General features: G+C 49.1%; 1 protein-coding gene across 2 annotated transcripts in view; it reads left to right on the forward strand.

Moving 5' to 3' along the window:
* Positions 1-21,082, forward strand: part of INSR (insulin receptor) — a 138,271-nt gene that overhangs the window by 13,122 nt on the left and 104,067 nt on the right. For both annotated transcript variants that reach the window (XM_039251635.1, XM_039251634.1), the window contains exon 2: positions 5,515-6,066. In XM_039251635.1, coding sequence (XP_039107566.1) covers positions 5,515-6,066 — 552 coding nt within the window. The remainder of the gene's footprint in view (positions 1-5,514; positions 6,067-21,082) is intronic.

Consider the following 21,082-nt stretch of genomic DNA (forward strand, 5'->3'; position numbering starts at 1 on the left):
AGAGGAATTTGGATCCGTTCTGTTCCCAGTGGCACTTCCATACCTGGAATGGTGTTGGGCACAGAGCAGGTGCCTGTAGAATGTGCTCAAGGAGAGAACAAAGGAAATGATATTTTTTAAAAAAGTTTTTATTTACTTTTGAGAGAGACAGAGACAGTGTGAGCAGACGAGGGTCAGAGAGAGAGAGGGAGACACAGAATCCGAAGCAGGCTTCAGGCTCTGAGCCGTCATCACAGAGCCCGACGCGGGGCTCGAACCCACGAACCGCGAGATCATGACCTGAGCCGAAGTCAGACGCTTAACTGACCGAGACACCCAGGCGCCCCCAGAGGAAATCTTGAACAGGCTTTCTCTAGGCTGTCACTGCGTGAAAACTGTTCACTGTTTCCTGATTTAAGTCACATGCACCTGCCTCTTCCTTAGGCATATTTTTAAAAAATTTTTTTTAATGTTTCATTTATTTCTAGGGGAGAGAGAGAGAGACAGAGACAGAGACAGTGTGAGCAGGGGAGGGTCAGAGAGAGAGGGAGTGACAGACTCTGAAACAGGCTCCAGGCTCTGAGCTGGCTGTCAGCACAGAGCCCGACGCGGGGCTCGAACCCACGCACGAACCGCGAGATCATGCCCTAAGCGAAAGTCGGACGCTTAACCGACTAAGCCACCCAGGCGCCCCAGGCATATTTTTGAAAGAACAAAAGTGGTTCTTACCCTCTCCCCCCCACCCCTGTCCGCAGGGGGTATGTATGTTCCAAGATCCCCAGGGGATGCATCAAACCACAGTAGCACTGAGTCCTATACATGCTGTGTTTGTTTTCTGTACACACATACCTATGTTATGTCACTAACGGATGCGTAGCGCACACTTGGATGAAGGGATGATTCACCCACCGGGCGAGGCAGGATGGCGTGAGATTTCATCACGCTACTCATCACGCTACTCAGAACGGTGGGCAATCCAAAACTTATGAATTGTTTATTTCAGGAATTTTCCGTTTAATACTTTCTGACCGCTGTTGGCCGCGGGGAGCTGAAACCGTGGATAACAGGATTATTTGTATTAGCTGTCGCTGGACCCCCCACTTCCTCTGCTCCTCATTGTGCTCTACCAGTGTACGACTGGGGACTAGTCAGGTACCACTTACTGAGAACTTGAAGCAGTTTTCGGTTCCCACCCCGAGGCATTGAGAGCCAGCAGAGGGCCCTGCATTTATTTCTGGCACCATTTATAACATCCTCGGGATATTTTGTGTCCCAACAGTAAATTGCTCTATTGTTGAGACTAATAGGGACACACACAGCCTTAATGAATTGAGTTAGATTTGCTGGAGAGTTTTAAAAGCAATTCTTTATTGTTCCCTGCTATTAGAGTCGTCTAATTTTTTATTTTTTTAAATATTTATTTTGAGAGAGAGCGTGCGGAGGGCGCACGGACGGGGGAGGGGCAGACAGAGAGAGGGAAGAGGGAGACAGAGTCCCAAGCAGGCTCTGTGCTGAGTGCAGAGCCCAGTGCAGGGCTCGATGTCACGCACCATGAGATGATGACCTGAGCCGAAATCAAGAGTCTGATGCTTAACTGACTGAGCCATCCAGGCGCCCCCTATGGTCATCAAATTAAAAAAAAATTTTTTTTAATGTTTATTTATTTTGAGAGAGAAAGAGACTGAGCGTGAGCAGGGGAGGGGCAGGGAGAGAGGGAGACAGAGAATCAGAAGCAGGTTCCGAGCTCTGAGCTAGCTGTCAGCACAGAGGCCAACGCGGGGCTCGAACCCACAAACTGCGAGATCATGACCTGAGATGAAGTTGGACGCTTAACAGACCGAGCCCCCCAGGTGCCCCACTACAATCAATTTTAGAACATTTTTCATCAACCCAGAGAAGCTGCAGCCTGAGTAGCTGTCACCCCTCATTCCCTCTTCCCCAGCCCCTTGGAACCACAAATCTGCTTTCCGTCTCTATCTATAAATTTGCCCTTTCTGGATGTTCCACGTAAATGGAGTCGTACCACATGTTGTCTGGGTGCCTGGCTTCTCTCACCTGGCATCGCGTTTTCAGGCTATGGAGGTGAGCCCGATGCAGGGCTCCATCCCATGAACCGCGAGATCATGATCTGAGCCCAAATCAAAAGCTGGATGCTTAACCAGCTGAGCCACCCAGGTGCCCTCACTCGATGCATTTTATTGAGCTCCTTGCTTTATTGTGATGGTCTGGAACCGAACTTGCTGTATCTCCGAGGTATGCCTGTGGTTGTGTTTTCATTTCTCTTGGTTTTCTACTTAGGAGTAGAATTGCTGGGCCATGTGGCAACTCATTGCTTAATGGTTTGAAGAATTGCCAGACCGTTTTCCACAGTAGTTGCATCATTTTATGTTCCCACCGGTGACGTACGAGGGTTCCAATACCTCTGCTTCCTTGCCAACACTTGTAATTGCCCAGCTTTGATTTTAACCCTCCTAGTGGGAGCGAAGCAGTATCTCACTGTGGCTTGGATTTGCATTTCGCTGGTGTTTGACAGTCGAATGAATGTTCACGTCTGGTTTTGGTCCTGTCACAGCTTGGGGACGATGGCGAGCAGGTTCTTTTTTGCACCTGCACCGATTTTGCTGTGCACGTGTGAGATAGAGAAGGCGGCTCAGGCTTGAGAAGCCCAGAGCTGTGGGCAAATCTAAGCCATATATTGCCAGATATAAGACAGGGCACGTGGCTAAATTTGAATACTTATTGCTTATCTGACATTTGGATTTAACTGGGCATCTTACATTAAAAAAAATTTTTTTTTTAGTGTTTATTTAATTTTGAAAGAGAGAGAGAAAGAGAGAGAGACAGAGTGCAAGCAGGGGAGGAGAATAAAGAGAGGGAGACACAGAATCCGAAGCAGGCTCCAGGCTCCGAGCTGTCAGCACAGAGCCTGACGTGGGGCTTGAACTCATGAACTGCAAGATCATGACCTGAGCCAAAGTCGGACGCTTATCTGACTGAGCCACGCAGGCGACCGGGCATCCTGCATTTTATTTGCCAGGTCTGGCCCGCCTGCCCGCCTGCCTGCCCGCCTGCCTGCCCGCCTGCCCGCCTGCCACTGGTCAGGTGGGGGCAGCTTCGGAGGCACGAGTGTGCGGGGCTAGAATCAGTACCCTTGTCCTCCCCAGCGGCCTCCCAACTTTCCTCGTGAGGGGGTCCGTGCGGGCCTGTGACGTCCCCTGACTCAGCCTCATCTGCCCAGAACGTGACTGAGGGCCACTGCAGCTTTATTTCCTCAACTGCTTGCTTTGCTGTATACCGCCCCTCCCCCAATTTGTGCTTCTTTTGCAATTTGTTTTCAGGGTGGATTTTAAGAGAATTTTCTAGTATTCTTTAGAATCATCTGTTTTGCCTCAAAGATATTGGGGGAAAGTTTAGTGTCTTGGAATACAGTAAGCAGAGATTGTGTACTGAGCCTCATAGTCCCGGGGGTGAGGGATGTGGAGTGTGTGTGTGTGTGTGTGTGTGTGTGTGTGTGTGTGTGTGTGTTGGCAAGGAGAAGCTCCCTAAGGGGTTTGATTCTGATGACTGTTAACTCGAGTATAAGGGGCACGAGGAGATGAGGAAGCTTCAAAGAGGTATATGGAGGAAAGGAAATCAGAGAAGGGTGCCTGGAGGAGGTGGCCTTTGAGCTGGATCTTGAAGGATGATGGGCTGGATTTCGAATCAGGGAGCTAAGATAGAATAGGGGTTTGAAAGCCCACAGTCTGGGGCCGCCCTGTCCAGGACAGTAGCCGCTAGTCCCATGTGTCTATTTCCATTTAAATGAACTGGAGTCAAATTAAATATTCTGTTCCTCAGTCTTTTGAGCCACATGTGAAACCACAGGTGGCCAGTGCCTTCCGCGGTGGACAGCACAGATTTAGAACGTTTGTATCAGTGCAGAAAGTTCCGTTGGACAGCTGTGGACTAGGGCAAGGGTCACCAAACTACAGCCCCAGGACAGAACTCTGGGCTACCACCTGTTCTTGTAAATAAAGTTTTATTGGAACACAGCCACGTCCACTCATTCACATCTGAGCTACAGCGGCAGAGGGGAACCGTCTGACCACAAAGCCAAACATACTCACTGTCTGAGTGTTGCCAGAAAATGGTCATCCGCATCTGGTCCGGGGACGGAAGGCACAAAGCCTAGAAATGATGGTGATACGTTTGTGACAGAAATCAGCAGCCCCAGAATAGCTGGCATTAATCGAGCATCTACTATGTGCTGGGCACTGCTTGAGTGCTTGGATTACTCCACTCACTGCTTCTCCTAGGTCGTGTTACGGAGTGAGGGGCACAGCCTTGCGGTCGTGTGAGTGGTGGGCGGTGATGGGGGGAGCCCTGTGGGCTGGGGGGGAGAAGCGAGGGTCAAGGGGAGCCAGGGACGGTGCTGGAGGCTGGCGAGGACCACCTTCAGGAGATGGGCATGCAGGCTGTTTGCGCAGCAGGAGAGCAGATGGAGCCCTCGCCACACCCAGGCAGCAGGTGACGAGGCTGTTTGTGGGTGGCCGACCGGGAAGAAGGCAGGTCGGGAAGGAGTCCTCAAGTAGGAGAATTGCCAAAACAAATTCAGCGTTTCTTGCCCCGTTTTGAGGAGGGCTCCTTGATCCTCGCCAGTCCATCCCCTGGAGGTTGCCAGTGTTGAGTCACCGGGGCCGGCTCCCCTTTCCCTTCTGCACCTGCCGTATTACTCAATCCCATATAATCCCAGCGTCTCCACCACATCTCATTCCATGTGATGGTTTTTAAGGCTCCTAACAGGTCCTGCCAAAGGCATCCTTTTCTTTGCCTTTGGAAGTGATCACTTAGGCATGGACGCTATGGAGAAAGCCATGAATCAGGGGCTTGCTATGGAATTGGTGGTGGGGGGCGCCCAGTGCAGAATGAAGACATGGGGCCCCTTGCTCAAAAATGATCAGGGATTTAGGGGCGCCTGGGTGGCTTAGTCGGTTAAGCGTCCGACTTTCGCTTAGGGCATGATCTTGCGGTTCGTGGGTTCGAGCCCCGCGTCGGGCTCTGTGCTGACTGCCAGCTCAGAGCCTGGAGCCTGTTTCAGAGTCTGTATCTCCCTCTCTCTCTGCCCCTCCCCTGCTCACGCTGTCTCTCTCTCTCTCCTAGAAATAAATAAAAAATATTAAAAAAAAAATGATCAGGGATTTAAACATGGGTGGGAGAGCAGTGAGCCAAGGTCAGGGCCCTTCTGAGTGAGTCCCACGACTCTAGGTGCTGCTGATTCTTCTTCTTCTTTTAAATGTTTATTTCTTTTTGAGAGACAGAGCATGAGCAGGGGAGGGGCAGACAGAGAGGGAGACCCAGAATCAGAAGCTCCAGGCTCTGAGCTGGCAGCACAGAGCCGGACGCGGGGCTCACACTCACGAACTGCGAGATGGTGACCTGAGCCGAAGTCGGACGCTTAACTGACTGAGCCCCCCAGGCGCCCCGTCTGCCGCCGATGCTTATAACCCACCCGTGGCGTGTTTGCTCACCTGTCTTCTGCTTGCTTTCCGCTTCCAGTGTGTCCCGGCATGGATATCCGAAACAACCTCACGAGGCTGCACGAGCTGGCCAACTGCTCGGTCATCGAAGGACATTTGCAGATCTTGCTGATGTTCAAAACGAGGCCCGAGGACTTCCGAGACCTCAGTTTCCCCAAACTCATCATGATCACCGATTACTTGCTGCTCTTCCGGGTCTACGGGCTGGAGAGCCTGAAGGATCTTTTCCCCAACCTCACGGTCATCCGGGGCTCGCGCCTCTTCTTCAACTACGCGCTGGTCATCTTCGAGATGGTCCATCTGAAGGAGCTTGGCCTCTACAGCTTGATGAACATTACCCGGGGCTCCGTCCGCATCGAGAAGAACAACGAGCTGTGCTACCTGGCCACTATCGACTGGTCGCGCATCCTGGACTCCGTGGAGGATAACTACATTGTGTTGAACAAAGACGACAACGAGGAGTGTGGGGACATTTGTCCGGGCACTGCCAAGGGGAAAACCAACTGCCCTGCTACTGTCATCAACGGCCAGTTCGTCGAGCGGTGTTGGACTCACAGCCATTGCCAGAAAGGTATGCCGGGGTACGCGGGGCTCTCAGCCGTTTCTCGCGCCCTGTTTGTTAGCAGCTGGACGCGTTTGCTAGACAAAGGGGTGGCACGTTTTTTTCCTGCAGAGGCTCTGATATTAAACACTTTCGGCTTTGCAGGCTGCGTGGCCTCCAGTTACGGCTTCTGGGCGCTGCCATTGTAGCGGGAAGGCAGCCACAGGCAGCGCAGAAAGGAGTGGGCGTGGCTGTGTTTCAATAAAACTTTATTTAGAAGCCAAGCTGTGGGCCAGTGTTGGCCGCTTCCTGTGCTAGACCGTCTAATGTTCCTCTTGTTGGAGACGGGGGAGAGGTGGGCGAGTATGGACTTCGTTGTAGGAAAAAAACGTTTATTTCTTGAGTGAGGAAAGAAGTAAGTTCGCTCGTTGCAGACATTTGGCAGAAGAAATGGGCAAAGGAAGGAAGCAAAACAACAACCCTTATCCCACATTTAATGGAGGTACTTCCTCCTCGTGATTCTATTTTACTTACTTTTCCCTGTCTTTGGGCATTTAGATGGTTTCCGGTTATTCTGAAGAGAAGGATGAACGTTTTCGGGTCAAAGCTTTATTGAGCGTTTTGTTTCTCTAGGCTTTGCTTTTCCAGAAGTGAAATTTCTGGGCCAAAGGTTCTTGATACTGATTGCCAAATGGCTTTCCGGAAATGTTGTACTGATGGGCGCTCCTCGTAGCATTGGCTGAGAGGGAGCACCTTGGCCAGCTTTGGGTGTTGTTCGAAAAATCTTTCATAATTTACTGGAGGGAGGAGCCAATGTCGTGTCATCGTTACTATTTGCATTTCTTTGATTGCTATCGGGGTTGAACCTTTTAAAACATGTTTATTTATCATTGGGGTTTTCTCTTCATGTTCATATCCGTTGTCCGTTTATCTTTGAGTGCTTCAGTGGGTTTTGAAATACTAGTCTCTGTGTGGTTTTCGTACACGAAGGCTGTTAACCCTTTTCTTTGCCAGTTGCATCTTCAGACGCTTTTGGTCAGTCGTGAAAACGCTCTGGAATGTCGGGTGCCAGAGAAGCTTAAATGTTTGTGGGGTTCAGAGTTGGGTTTTTGCGCGCCTCTCCTGTTACTCTATGTTTAGAAAGTCTTTTTCCGTCCGTAAAGTGAATGTGTTTTTTTTCCCCGCCAAATTTCCTATTTTAATTTTAATTATTATTTAAAAAATCCATCCTGGACACTTGGGATCTACTTGTGTGCGTGAGTCAAAGGGATGCCCCTTTCCCCCCAAAGAACTTGTTGGGGTCTCAGTGCCCTTTATTGCTGAAATTTGCTCCTTTGTCATTGATTTGGGGGTCTGTTTCTGGGTATTGGTAGATCGGTTCCTTGCATTGGGCTGTGGTACTGTTCTGATCATTGTGGTTTTATAATGTTTTGATAACCAGGAAGGCAAGTTCCAAACACACACCTATTACTTTGATTTTTATAGTTTTGACTCTTTCGTACTTTGGAATTCCCTGGGAAGAATTAGCGAACGTGAGATCGAGGTCAGAGAAAGTGAGTGGGTGGCTTAATGGTCGTATCACAAAAGATAGGGCACGGGAGAAAGGAGGGTCTTCTTGCATGAGCCCAAAGGCTTCTCGGGTGAGTCCTGCATAGAATCCATGGGAGCTGTGGGGCGGAGCCCTTCCGAGGCACAGGCGTTGGGTGGTGGGGTAACAGAAGGTGAGAGCGGAGGCCACACCTCTTCTGAGAGGTTGGGCAGTGAAGGGAAAGAGAGCCTTGTTGTTTGAGGATCGGGGAGGGTGTGATGATTGTTATATTGTGGAGCAATCTTGGGGACGTTGGTCGGTCGGGGACAGAGAGAACGAAGCTAACTGACAAAGTTGGGGCAAAGTCAGTCTCAGCACAAGCAGAACGACTACCCGTGGGTTTGGGGTTTTGTAGAACAGGAAAGCCCGTAAGGTGGGGGAGGGGAGGGGGCAGGTGGGGGGTGAAATAGCTGGGGGAGCAACAGTCTAGATGGACTGGGGGGCAGCTGGTATTCACGAAGGTGGGGGGAGAAGCGGATGTTTAAGATCTGTGTCCGGAGAGCAGCTACAAGGGGAGCACTGTAATCCTCAGTTTGGAGAACAGAGTGGTTACTTAAGTTACCTAAGGTCACACAGCTCATAAGACAGCTGGGGTTGTGCCAAGTCTGAGATACAAAAAAGGCATGTGGGGTTTTTTTTTAGGGGGGGGGAGATTATCCCCTCTGTTTAGAGCCCTTTGTAGGTGGGACAACAGAGAAATGGAACATGCTTTTGTTATTCCGATGCTGAGGTCTCCAAATTTAGGTGCTTGTTTGAAGTGCTCTGGGATCTCAGGTCTTGAGATATTATTTAGGATATTCCTTTGTGGATTTATTTCTGTACACATTTTAGTCAAAATATCCAGGATGATATCTGCAAAAATGTCTCTGATATAAGCAGGGTTTTTTTTTTTCTCCCTCCTAATCTTTTGCTTTTTGAGAACAGGCTTGTTTTTCTAACACTGGGGGTTTGTCGTGGGGGAGGGTGTGGCTGTGCACCTGCCGCTGTGACTGACGCTACCTGGTTCCGGGCATCTGGCATTGATGTTCGCTGCTGCCGTGTGTAATCTGTGCTCAGGTCCCTCAGGCTGGGCATTGTCCTGTCCCGGTAACAGATGTTGAAATGATTGTGATTGTTCTTTGTTTGTTTATTTACTTATTGCTTATTTATTTATTTTTTAATGTTTATTTATATTTGAGAGAGAGAGAGAAAGACAGAGAGAGACAGAGACAGAGCACAAGTGGGGGAGGGGCAGAGAAGAGACAGAGACAGAATCTGAGGCAGGCTCCAGGCTCTGAGCTGTCAGCGCAGAGCCTGATGCGGGGCTTGAACCCACCAGCCTCGAGATCATGACCTGAGCTGAAGTCGGATGCTTAACCGGCTGAGCCACCCAGATGCCTCTATTTACTTACTGTTTAAATGCTTATTTATTTTGAGAGAGAGCCTGAGCAGGGAAAGGGGCAGAAGGAGAGGGAGAGAGAGGAGCCCAAGCAGGCTCTGTGCTGTCAGCACGGAGCCTGATGCCGGGCTCATCCCAAGAACCATGAGATCATGACCTGAGCCACAATCAAGAGCTTTAACTGACTGAGCCACCCAGGTGCCCCGAAAGGATTCTTCATTGATTCTTCTAGCACCCCTGTCTGCTGAGTACAACTCCACTCTGGCTTTTTCTCTCCTCCTCAGTTTCTTTTATTGTGGTAAAATATACATAATATAAAATTTACCATCTTAAATTTCTTTTTAAAGATTTGGTTTACTTATTTATTTATTTGAAAAGTAAGCTCTATTCCGGATGTGGGGCTCGAACTCACAACCCCGAGATCAAGAGTTGCGTGCTCCACCATCTCAGCCAGCCAGGCACCCCGTCGTCTTAAGTACTTTTAAGTATCCAGTTCAGTGGCATCAAGCACACTCCCCCTGTTATGCAACGACACCCCCCACCATTCATCTCTAGAACTTTCTCATCTCCCCAGACTGAAACTCTGTCCCCATGAAACACCAACTCCCCGCCCCCCCCAGTGCCCACCATCTACTCTCTGTCTTTAGGGTTGGGACTTTTCTAGGGACCTCATAGAAATGGAATCAGACAGTATTTAGACTTTGTCATTGGCTTATTCCACGGAGCATAACGTCTTCAAGGTTCACCATATTGTGGTGGGGGGCAGAACTCGCTTCCTTTTTAGGGCTGGCAGATGGGTATTCCATTGTGTGGACCGACTGCATTTGCACACCCATTCATCCATGGATGGACCCTTGGGTTCCTTCTGCAGCAAATAAGGCTGCTGTGAAGGATGAGGTGCCTCTCTGGCTTTTTGGGTCCTTATGTCACCTTGTTGCCATGGCTTCTGAAGGCTTACTTGATGTCGTGTGAGACTTGAACACAAAGCAGATCAAAATGAACCTTTAGGGGATGCTCCTCTGTCTAAGGTGACAGGCCTATGAATACGACCCATCAGCTCTTTTAGCTCTCTAGGACGCTCTCAAATACTTCCTAGAGCCTCCAGAACCATTGCCTTTTTCTTACATGTCAGGTTCTGGAAGCTTCTGGGCTCTGGTCAGCATTTGGGACACAGGTGTGGGTTGTTCTCTGGACCCCGGTTTGTGTGCATTCTGTACAATGTCCCTTCTTCTCTCAGTTCCCCAAACAACGATGCTTTAAGCAGAGAAAGCAAAGGAAGGTTAAAGGAAGGTTAAGGTAATTAAAAGGAAAAAAAAATCACTGAGGTGTGTGGCTTGAGATGCTAACTCTTCATCACCCTGCTCACGGATTTGGGGCTAAAGGAGAGGCCAAATTCAAGGGGCCTCAGATGGACAGAGAGGAGATCGAGTCTACGCAGGCTGGGTCGTGGATTACATTTATTGAGAGCCTACCATGTGCCAGGCATTGGGGGTCCTAGGGGCCATGGGAGGGACCAGCCCCGCCTGCTTGGAGAGGACCTTCTGGTGGCAAATACTGACCTTGGCAATGTGACAAGGCACATCTGCAGGGAGAGTCACGGGAGGGAGATCTCTGTGGGCGGAGGCACCAGTCCAAGCCCCACACTTGCTGTCAGGTTCGGAGAATATCTCCCCTTCCCCAAATTGGTGTGTATGAGGCCCAAGGGTCGGCCCCGCTGACCCTTTCCCAGGATCATGGGCCAGATCAAGCGTCTGTCTCCCGATCTGAAAGATGGGGACAATTGTGGGACTTGCTTGTCGGAGCTGTGGTTTAGGGGTATGTGAGATGGTGCAGGGCGCGGGGCCTGTTAGCCCAGCACCTGGATTTCTGAGTGTTCTGGAAGCTTCCTGTGAGTGCCATGAATCCACTACCCTTCTGGGCAGACCCGCCGCTGGGTAAATACCTGCCAGGGTTTGACTCTAGTTCTGGTTTGGGGCTTGGGGCAGGCTGAGGGGAGCACACTGCACGACTTGCGGATGGGGGCGGGTGATGGACCGACAGCCGCAGCGGGAGACCGCTCTGCTCACCTCGTGCTTGCAGCTGCTCTGCAGACCCCCAGCTCTGGGCTCCTGGGGGGTCAGAAGCCACAGAGCTTGCTTGACCAGCTGCTCGAGCCAAACCCACTGGCATTTCTTTCTTCCTGGGAAGCCACCCCAGCTGCTCGCTGCCAGTCAGAGGGGTGGGCGAGGCCGGGGCAGAGAGGAGGAGCAGGAGGGTGGTGGGAGACAGGGTTCTCCTCCCCGGGTTTGGACTTACCTCTTTGTTCCAGATTCTCTGAGCGCTGGGGTGCTCTACTGAGATCAAATATTAAATAGTTAATCCTGCCTTTGACGTTTCGATAACCAGAATCTCCTTGGTGGCAAATGTTCTTTTGTGCCGGGCACTGTTCGCAGCACGTGGCTTCTGACACTGTGTAGAGCCCTCCCCCCAACTCCTGCTCGCAGATGAGGCCATGGAGGCCCCTTCGAGGTGAAGCCACTTGCCCCGGATCACATGGCTAGGGAGCAGTAGAGATGGGAATCCAACCGGAAACTGGGGTGTTCTAGCTCAGAATTTGAGGCACTAACCGTTGCGCTTTCCTGCGCTCAATGCGGAAAGTTGGTGAAGCACTGAAAAGAAAGAGATGGAGGGGAGGGGGACGCTGCCTACAATTTGTCCCTGCCAACATTCTGGCTACCTTTCCATATAGCTCTTTCATCCCACCTTGCATTAGCCACCTCCTCCATCAGGCTAAGATCGCTCTCTCTCTCTCTCTCTCTCTCTCTCTCACATGTACATGCAATATGGGTGGGCATAGAGGAAGGAGACAAAGAGACTCTTATACAAGCTTCATGCCTAGAGCAGGGGATGCAGGGCTCGATCTCACCATCCTGAGACCATGACCTGAGCCTAAGTCAAGAGTCAGAAGCTTAACTGACTGAGCGATCCAGGTGCCCTGGGCTAAGATGGCGTCTTTGGCCATTCATTCCCAGCTAATGTTTATTGAGCACTTACTAAGTGCTAAGCATTTGACACGCGCTGCCTCGCGGAATCCTCAACCCTACTAGAGGATGCCGTTCCCATTTTACAGAAGGGGACTCAGAGGCTAGAGTAGTAATTAAGAAACTCACTCTAGTAGGAGACCTTGTTGGGAAGCGGTTTGACCTCCAGGCTTGTCCAGTGCCCTTGCCCAGAGGTCAGCAGCCAAACCCAATCTGTCAGGGATTTTTGTCCAGCCCATGAGCTAAGAATGCTTTTTGTATGTTAAAAAAATTGGGGGTGTGTGTGGAAATCTAAAGGATAATATTTTTTTTAAGAGGTGAAAATGACATGAAATTAACATTTCAGTGTCCCCAAATAAGGTTTCACTGGAACCCGGCCATGCTGGCTCATTTATTCATTTCCATACTGCCCGTGGCCGCTTTAGTGCAGTGAGGAGTTACAAAGAGACTGTACGGCTCTTTACAGAAAAAAAAAAAAAGTGCCAACCTCTTTTTTTGGCTCTGTGCCTTGTAAAGATGAGGGGGAGCGTTGGGGGTAGGGGCTGCTTTCATTGGATATTGGGAGCATCCTAACATCAGGCTGATCCGTTCCCCCTCCCCCTTGCTGACCCTGAGGGGAGGGGGCTGTGAAGTATGGGATGTCACCTTTACCTCGCATCAGGAGCTTTCTGTTTGGCTGCAGTTTGGCTGCGGAGTCAAAAGGCAGGAGTGAATTAAGCATTCAAGGCCGCCCAGCGGTCAGAGGATGTCACAAGGCAGGTAGGTGCCCCCCCGCACCCCCCTCCCGTTCCTCTCCAAGTGAGTCATCGGATTGGTGGTTCTGGACATGTCTGGAGCCAGAGCACCTGGAAATCACAATGTTCCCTAGATAACATCGCCGCCGAATATTGATAAATTAAATTCCTCTGTGGCTGTGTCACTGTGGAGGCCTAAGTGTGCACGTGGGTGTGGCATGATAGTAACGAAGGATGGCAGATCGCGTAGCTTCCTGGGCCCTTTGACATTTTCATTCATACTCCTTTTTGTTTTGGCAACAATCTTTTTATTTTTTTTTTTAAATATTTTTATTTATTTCTAGGAGAGAGGGAGAGAGAGAGAGAGAGAGAGAGAGAGAGAGAGAGAGCGTGAGCAGGGGAGGGTCAGAGAGAGAGAGGGAAACGCAGACTCTGAAACAGGCTCCAGGCTCTGAGCTGGCAGTCAGCACAGAACCCGACGTGGGGCTCGAACACACGAACCGCGAGATCATGACCTAAGCGAAAGTCGGACGCTTAACCGACTAAGCCACCCAGGCGCCCCATTGGCAACAATCTTTTTAGAAAGTCTGGGAGGGCAGCGCCACACTGAAAAAATTCCACGGTCATCATGATTTCCTTACCACCGGGGATGCTTGGAGTTTTTGAGATGAACTTTTGATTTGGGGGGGGGGGAGGGAAGACTGGATATTGGGTAGCAGGGAGGAGTAGGTGCTCCCATTTGTCCCCAGCATTGATGACAAGTTGCCATTGGCATTTGTGGAAGGTGAGAGGTGCTTCCAGATTGGAGTGGTTTGCTTCAGCTGGTAAATGACGCTTCGAAAGGGGAAGAAGGAAGGGTGTTCCAGATGGGTGGAATGGCAGTGGCAAAAAAGCCACTTTTTTTTTTTGCTGTGCAAGAAGGCTCGGACCAGCACGTGTTCTGGATGCCAGATGTTTTCTTGTGGCACGAGGGAGCGGTCATGAAGGGTACACGGGGGCTGTCTTCAGGGTGGCCTGTTTCACCAAGAGTGAGTGATGAGTGAACAGCTGGGCCACGCCAGGCATGTTGCTGGGACCCCAAAGCCCTTGCTGAGTTGGGGGAAGAGCCAAAGATCTCTCTCTGGGGGCGCCTGGGGGGCTTAGTCGGTTAAGCGTCCGACTTCGGCTCAGGTCATGATCTCACGGTTTGTGGGTTCGAGCCCCGCGTCGGGCTCTGTGCTGACAGCTCAGAGCCTGGAGCCTGTTTTGGATTCTGTGTCTCCCTCTCTCTCTGACCCTCCCCTGCTCATGCTGTCTCTATCTCTCTCTCAAAAATAACTAAAACATTAAAAAAAAAATTTAAAAATTAAAAAAAAAAAAAAAAGATGTCTCTCTAAAGTTGTAAGCTGGGTCAGCAGCACGTGTTTTGGTCGGTTCGAGGATGCCCTGAAGGAAGGTAGACCAGATGACCAAGCCTCCTGATGACAGCACAGTTCACATCATTAGGAGCAGACTCCGACTTAAGTTTGAACAAGGACCTGGCTTCCTGGAGGAGGGAGCTTCAGGGATTCTGATTAACTACCTGCTCGTCTAGAGAAGTAAATCGGCCCAATCCTTTGGAGGAAGGTGGGCTAGAGAGTTAAATACATAATTGTGGAAAGGTGGCTTGTCTGATTAACTTGGTAACTGGTCGGACAAGTTTTTCTTTTGTCCCCTCCTCCTTGACGAAATTCATTGACCAGTTATTTCCCACCAGCGTTACCAGATCCTTTGTCAGAGTTAAAATCTGTTCTTTGTGACTGCGCACTTGAAGTGCCCTGGGGGGGGGTCCCCAAGGCCCTAGAGTCCTTGGGGGGGAAGCCGGACTCTCTACCGTGTGTTCCGTCCAGGCACCTGTCGCTGATGTCCCTGATAGAACATCCCTTTCCCAGCGAAGCATTTCCGTGTCGTGCCCCCCTCTCCTGCTCCCCATTCTTCCTCTCCGTCCTCCCCCTCTCTCGCTCTCTCTCTGGCTTGGAGGGAGTCTGTGCCAGCTCAGACTTACAGATAAATAAGGTTACATAGGAAAAATGTTGCTTTCCGTTGGGGCCCCATTGTCTGTCTTGGGAGGGGCCGTATGAGTAGCAGCAAATTCGGCTAATTCCCTCCAATCCTAGGTTTGGAAAGTGACCCAAGATCCCCAACGCACCCCCAAGCCCTGGGACACTGAGGCGTGGATCCAGTGGCGCTGGGGATGGGGGTGGGGTGGGCATCTGGCAGATAAAAGCCCCAAACCGTCAAGTACCTGGAGGTTTTCCGGTAGAGGATCCTTTGACCTTTTTATCATACAAGGTTCTTTGCTTCCTGTTTTCTCTCCTCGAGGGTCTTGGGCTTTGCCGGCTGCTGTCGAGAGAGGGAGGTTGCTTGATGGGCTTTTTCTAGAGTGTTTCCATGTGCTGGCCTATGAGAAACTGTTCTCATTGGAAGATCTGGTAAGGACAGGATTTCTGGGTGCCGACGACGAGTCACCGTGGCACAGAGCGTATAGGACCTGTGTTCCTTGTGGACTACCTGCAATGCTCATCCGTGGGCAAATGGGGTTCCTGCCACAGGCTATCCCTTGGTGTGGAGGCAAAAGGCTTTAGCCTTTGCAAAAAAAAAAAAAAAAAAGAAAGAAAAAAAAAAATGGCAGGAGATATGGAAAGCAAGACAGGCTTGATCCGAAGCAGTCAAGATTTCTCTTTAAAAAACAATGTGTTTTGGGGGCATCTGGGTGGCTCAGTGGGTTGAGTGTCTGACTTCGGCTCAGGTCCCGATCTTGTGGTTCGTGAGTTTGAGCCCTGCTTCCGGCTGTTTGCTGTCAGCCCAGAGCCCACTTTTTTTTTGTTTTTGTTTTGTTTTTTTTTTAAATATTTTTATTTATTTCTAGGAGAGAGAGAGAGAGACAGTGTGAGCAGGGGAGGGTCAGAGAGAGAAGGAATCACAGACTCTGAAACAGGCTCCAGGCTCTGAGCTGGCAGTCAGCACAGAGCCCGACGCGGGGCTCGAACCCACGAACCGCGAGATCATGACCTAAGCGAAAGTCGGACGCTTAACCAACTAAGCCACCCAGGCGCCCCAGCCCAGAGCCCACTTTGGATCCCTTTTCCCCCTGTCTCTGCCCCTCCCCTGCTTGGGCGCGATCTCTCTCAAAAATAAATAAACCTTTAAAAAAAATACAAATAACCAATGTGTTTTTATGGTGGTAAAGTACGCAGAAGATTTACTAGTGACGTAAGATTTATTAGTGACATTTGGTACATTCACAATGCTGTGACCATCATCACTATATATGTCTCAACGTCATGGCGCAGAGGAGCCGTGCCTGTTAGGGGTCATTCCCTGTTCCCCGCTGGCCCCGCCCCCGTCCCTGACAGCCACGACAGCCACGAGTTTGCTTTCTATCTCTGTGGGTTGACCTATTCTGGATGTTTCAATATAGACGGAATCGTTGATATGTGGCTTTTTACGTCTTGTTTCTTTCACTAGACACAATTCAGTGGTCCATACGCATTGTAGCCTCTGTCAGGACCCTCTCTTTGCTGAATAATGTTCCGTTGTGTGGATGCACCACTTTTGTTTATGCACTTACCAAGATGTGGACATTGGAGTTGTTTCTGTCTTTTGGCTATTGTGAGTAGCGTGGCTATGAACATTCGTGTACAATCTTTTGCTTGAATACTTATTTTCAGTTCTCTTGGGGGGCAACATCGAGGAGTGGGATGGCTGGGCCATTGAGCGATTCTGTGTTTAACAGATTAAGTCAAAAAAGTCTTTTTGCTTTTTTATTTTTGGTGTTATTAAAAAAAAAACCTATCATATTACCGAAGAAAACACAGATTCAGAAAACCACACAAAACGAACGTATAGTCTTTGGCTGCTCCTTGCCTTGGGCAAGGCTATGTCTCTTTGATGATTTTTTCTTTTTTAAACTCTGAAAATTCTGTCATGCAGTAAAAGGGTACTCCTTGGTCTCCCTGTGTTTAGCGTACAGCAAACAAGGCACAGGCTGAACTTTGTAAGGAAATTTCGTGTTCTTTACGAAGGCAGCTTTTGCTAAGAAAATTATTTTTATGAGTGAGCGAGGTATGAGGGATATTTGCAAAGGAATTTTACAAGGGTGAGAAAAAAACCCAACAACGATCAAGAAGTTGATCTTAGGATGCATGGTTCTACAGAAGACGGAGTGGGTAAGACCTCCAGATTCACGCCAGAGAGCAAACGGCAGGTGGATCTGAGAAAGGAAAGGTTTGCCGAGTGGGGATGACTTTGCTGAAGAAAAAGAAAAATGAGAGAATTATTTTGGACATGCCCATGCGGTTTAGAGAAAGCCTTCACACACTTTCTTCACAGTTTTGAAAAGATGCCTTCGAAGGAGAGCCTGGTGTACTGCTTGACTTGACTCTGGGGCTTCTGGCCATCGGGGGTTTATAAGCGTCTCATGTTGGGAATGACCAATAACAGCAATGGGCATTGGTGGGATGGTAAATAGGAGTTAGGGCCATGAGGAAGTGAAGGACACAGTGGCACGTTGGCCTTGAGGTCTTGGGAGGAGGGGGAAGCAGGCTAAGGTAGACCCATCTCATAAAGTCTGCAAATTCTGAATCAAAGGAGTCAGAAAATGACATTGATTCCCCCCTTAGCACAAATGTTGGCTACACAGAGGCAAAGAAAACCAAATTTCTGTTTTTTTCCCTACTTAGTGAAGGAGATCTTGAAAAGGTTCTAGCCAGCCAGGGATGGTCAAGGGGAATCCATTCTTAAAGTTTTTTAAATGTTGTTTTTTTTTTTTTATTCTTTATTTCTTGAGGAAGAGAGAGAGAGAGAGTGAGGGAGACACAGAATCAGAAACAGGCTCCAGGCTCTGAGCTAGCTGTCAGCACAGAACCCTACGCGGGGCTCACACTCATGAACTATGAGATCATGACCTGAGCCGAAGTCAGACGCTTAACCGATTGAGCCACCCAGGCGCCCCAAATGGGAATCCATTCTTTTTTTTTTTTTTTTTTTAAATATTTTTTTTTTTTTTAAATATTTTTTTTTTTTTTTTTTTTATTTCTAGGAGAGAGAGACAGTGTGAGCAGGGGAGGGTCAGAGAGAGAGAGGGAGACACAGACTCCGAATCAGGCTCCAGGCTCTGAGCTGGCAGTCAGCACAGAGCCCGACGCGGGGCTCGAGCCCACGAACTGCGAGATCATGACCTAAGCGAAAGTCGGATGCTTAACCGACTAAGCCACCCAGGCGCCCCGGGAATCCATTCTTAAGTGTCTGTTCTTGCTAAATGAGTAAGTGTAAAGTAGCACAGGCTGTCCATTTTATTTTAGAGGACATTAGGGTATTTATGATATATATATATAATTACTTATTTTGAGAAAGAGACAACATGAGCAGGGGAGGGGGAGAGATAGGGAGAGAGAGAGAGAGAGAGAGAGAATTGTAAGCAGTCTCCACACTGTCAACGCAGAGCCCGATATGGGGCTTGAACTCACATAACCGTGAGATCATGACCAGAGCCAAAACTGAGGGTCCGACGCTTAACCAACTGAGCCACCCAGGTGCCCTGACATTAGAGTATTTATAGAAGGCTTTCAGAGGTTTGGTGGTAACCCCGTTTTCCTTGTGCTGTTTTTTTACATCTTTCAATTGCGCTTTCCTGGATGGGCAGGAGGACTTCGGCAGGGGTAAGGACGGTGAGGGTTCCCTCTCTGGTGGCAGCGGAGAATCAACATGGTGGAATGCAGAGCTGGACTGTCCATGTGGCTAAGTTTAAATGAATTAGAATTAAACAGAATTAAACATTTGTCCCTTGGTTGTACCCACCACATTCAGACAATGCAACGTAGAACATTTCCATCATTCCAGAAAGTTCTGTCAGACAGCATTGCTTTAGAGCTTTCCATTGCATGGTTAAAGACAGCTCTAGGGTCAGACTCACCTGGATTTGACTCCTGCATCTGTCGTGTGACCTTGGACAAGTTGGCTCTTCTGAGCCTCCATTTCCTTATCTGGAATGAGAAAATGGTAAAGGACTTAGTCTCCTTTTTTCCTCCACTTTTAACTGATAAAAATCTCATTTTTCTTTTTCAGATTTTTTTCCCTTTAAATATGAAATGCACTGTTGAATTTTTTTTTCCAGGCTTTTTACCTCCTTGAGAGTCTGTGGAGAACAGGAAGGAGGGGCTTGGGAAATTTTCATTCAACAAAGAGGCTATTCTAGGTACATTTGAGCAAGAAGAGGAACCAGGAAGGGGTAGGTGTGGTGAGCAGGGCATGAGAATGTCATCAAGAATGAGGAATATGTCAGCTCCTTCCTGGCCTCTCTTCTCTCTCTGAGGAACAGGGAACAGAGTGGTTTTTAGTGTAAGCAGAATAGAATGGGCATAGCAGAGAGGAAGTAGACTCCAGATGGGGAAGGGACTGAGGGAGGGCAGCTCAGTCTGATTTTGTCTTCCTGGCTCAGCATGGAGCATCTTAGTCAACTCATGATTGCTGATAACAGGAATCTACTCAGGCCAACTTCTACTACAGTGAGGAGGGGCGGTTCATTGGGAGGGCAGAGGGCCTTCTCTTGGAATTTGTATCAGCTAGTTTGTGCTGTGTAACAGCCCAGCCTGAAACAGAATGGCTTCACACAGCTGTCGTTTAATTTTGCTCATGATTCTTTGGGTTAGCTGGGCAGGTTTTCTGGGCTGGACCCATCAGCTGACCACAGGCACAGGCTTGGCTCTCTCCCGAGTCTGGATCAGCTGGTGGGGCGGCTGGTGGCTGGATAATCTAGCCTGGCCTCTGTCACATGGCTGGCAGGCTGTGCGGGGCTGTCTGTCAGCTGGGATGCTTTGGTTTTTCTCCCTGTGGCCGCTCATCCTGCAGGAGGCTGGCTTATACTTGGGTCACATGGTGGGCTGGAGGTTCCAAAAGCCAGAGATTAATCCCTCGTGCACAAGTGTTTTTCAAGTCTCCGTTTACTTCATGTATGCTACTTCCCTACATGGCGAAGGCAAGCTCAAAGTATGAGCTAGGAGAGGGTCGACCTGTTGAGTGGAGAGCAAGAATTGGTGGAGATTTTTGGCACCTAGCACAGAACCCCAGGGTGGGAAATAGAGGGGCATTCGTGACACAGGACTTAGCCAGGACTTAGAGCAAGACTGTGTGTGGTGTAACTGACAACCTAAAATGATTTTCCTGAGCCTTTATTTAATTTCCTGAATTCCGGCGATTGAAAAATCAGTTCCTTTCCCACAATGACTCTTGCTATTTTCTTTATCATTTATTAAATTCAGCCAAACACCATGGGCTGATTCTGGGACACCGATTCTGTTTCGTTCATCTGGGTCTGTTCTTATACCCGTACCATACTGATTTAATTATCATAGATTTAGAACATGTTTTATTAATGGAAGATCCAACATTTCCTGTTGCACTTTTTCAAAGTGTTTAGTTTTCTCGTTGAACTTAAGAATCTCTAAATCTACCTCCTCCAGCGTGCGTAAAACCCATTGAGATTTAAAAAAATGTTTATCTATCATGAGAGAGAGAGAGAGAGAGAGAGAGAAAGAGCATGAGCAGGGGAGAGGCAGAGAGAAAGGGAGAGAGAGAATCCCTAGCAGGCTCTGCATTGTCAGCATGGAGCCTAACATGGAGCTTGATCTCACGAACCGTGAGATCATGACCTGAGCTGAAACCAGGGTTTAACCAACTGAGCCACCCAGGTGCACCCCCCATTCAGATTTGGGTTAAAAATTGTATTAAATCTGTAAATTAATATGAGAAGATATACCTTAATGTTTTTCCTTTCCAAGCAGCTATGTGATCAATTTCTCCATTTGTTCAAATATTTTCATGTTGGTCTTTATTTTATTTTATTATGTTTTTGAGACGGAGCATGAACAGGGGAGAGACAGAGAGAGGGGGAGACACAGAATCCAAAGCAGGCTCCAGGCTCTGAGCTGTCAGCACAGAGCCCAACGTGGGACTTGAACTCACAAACCGCGAGATCATGACCCAAGCTGAAGTCGGACGCTTAACTGACTGAGCCACCCAGGCATCCCTTTCATGTTGTTCTTTTAAAAATAGTTATTCTAGGGGCGCCTGGGTGGCTCAGTTGGTTAAGCGTCTGACTTTCGCTTAGGTCATGATCTCGCGGTTCGTGGGTTCGAGCCCCACGTCGGGCTCTGTGCTGACTGCCAGCTCAGAGCATGGAGTCTGTTTCAGAGTTTGTACCTCCTTCTCTCTCTGACCCTCCCCTGCTCACGCTGTCTCTCTCTCTCTCTCTCCTAGAAATAAATAAAAATATTAAAAAAAATAGTTATTCTACGTATTCCTTGGGCTA

The sequence above is a fragment of the Hyaena hyaena genome, unplaced genomic scaffold, assembly GCF_003009895.1.
Source record: "Hyaena hyaena isolate Hyena2069 unplaced genomic scaffold, ASM300989v1 scaffold_396, whole genome shotgun sequence".
In the NCBI taxonomy this organism is placed as follows: Eukaryota; Metazoa; Chordata; class Mammalia; order Carnivora; family Hyaenidae; genus Hyaena; species Hyaena hyaena.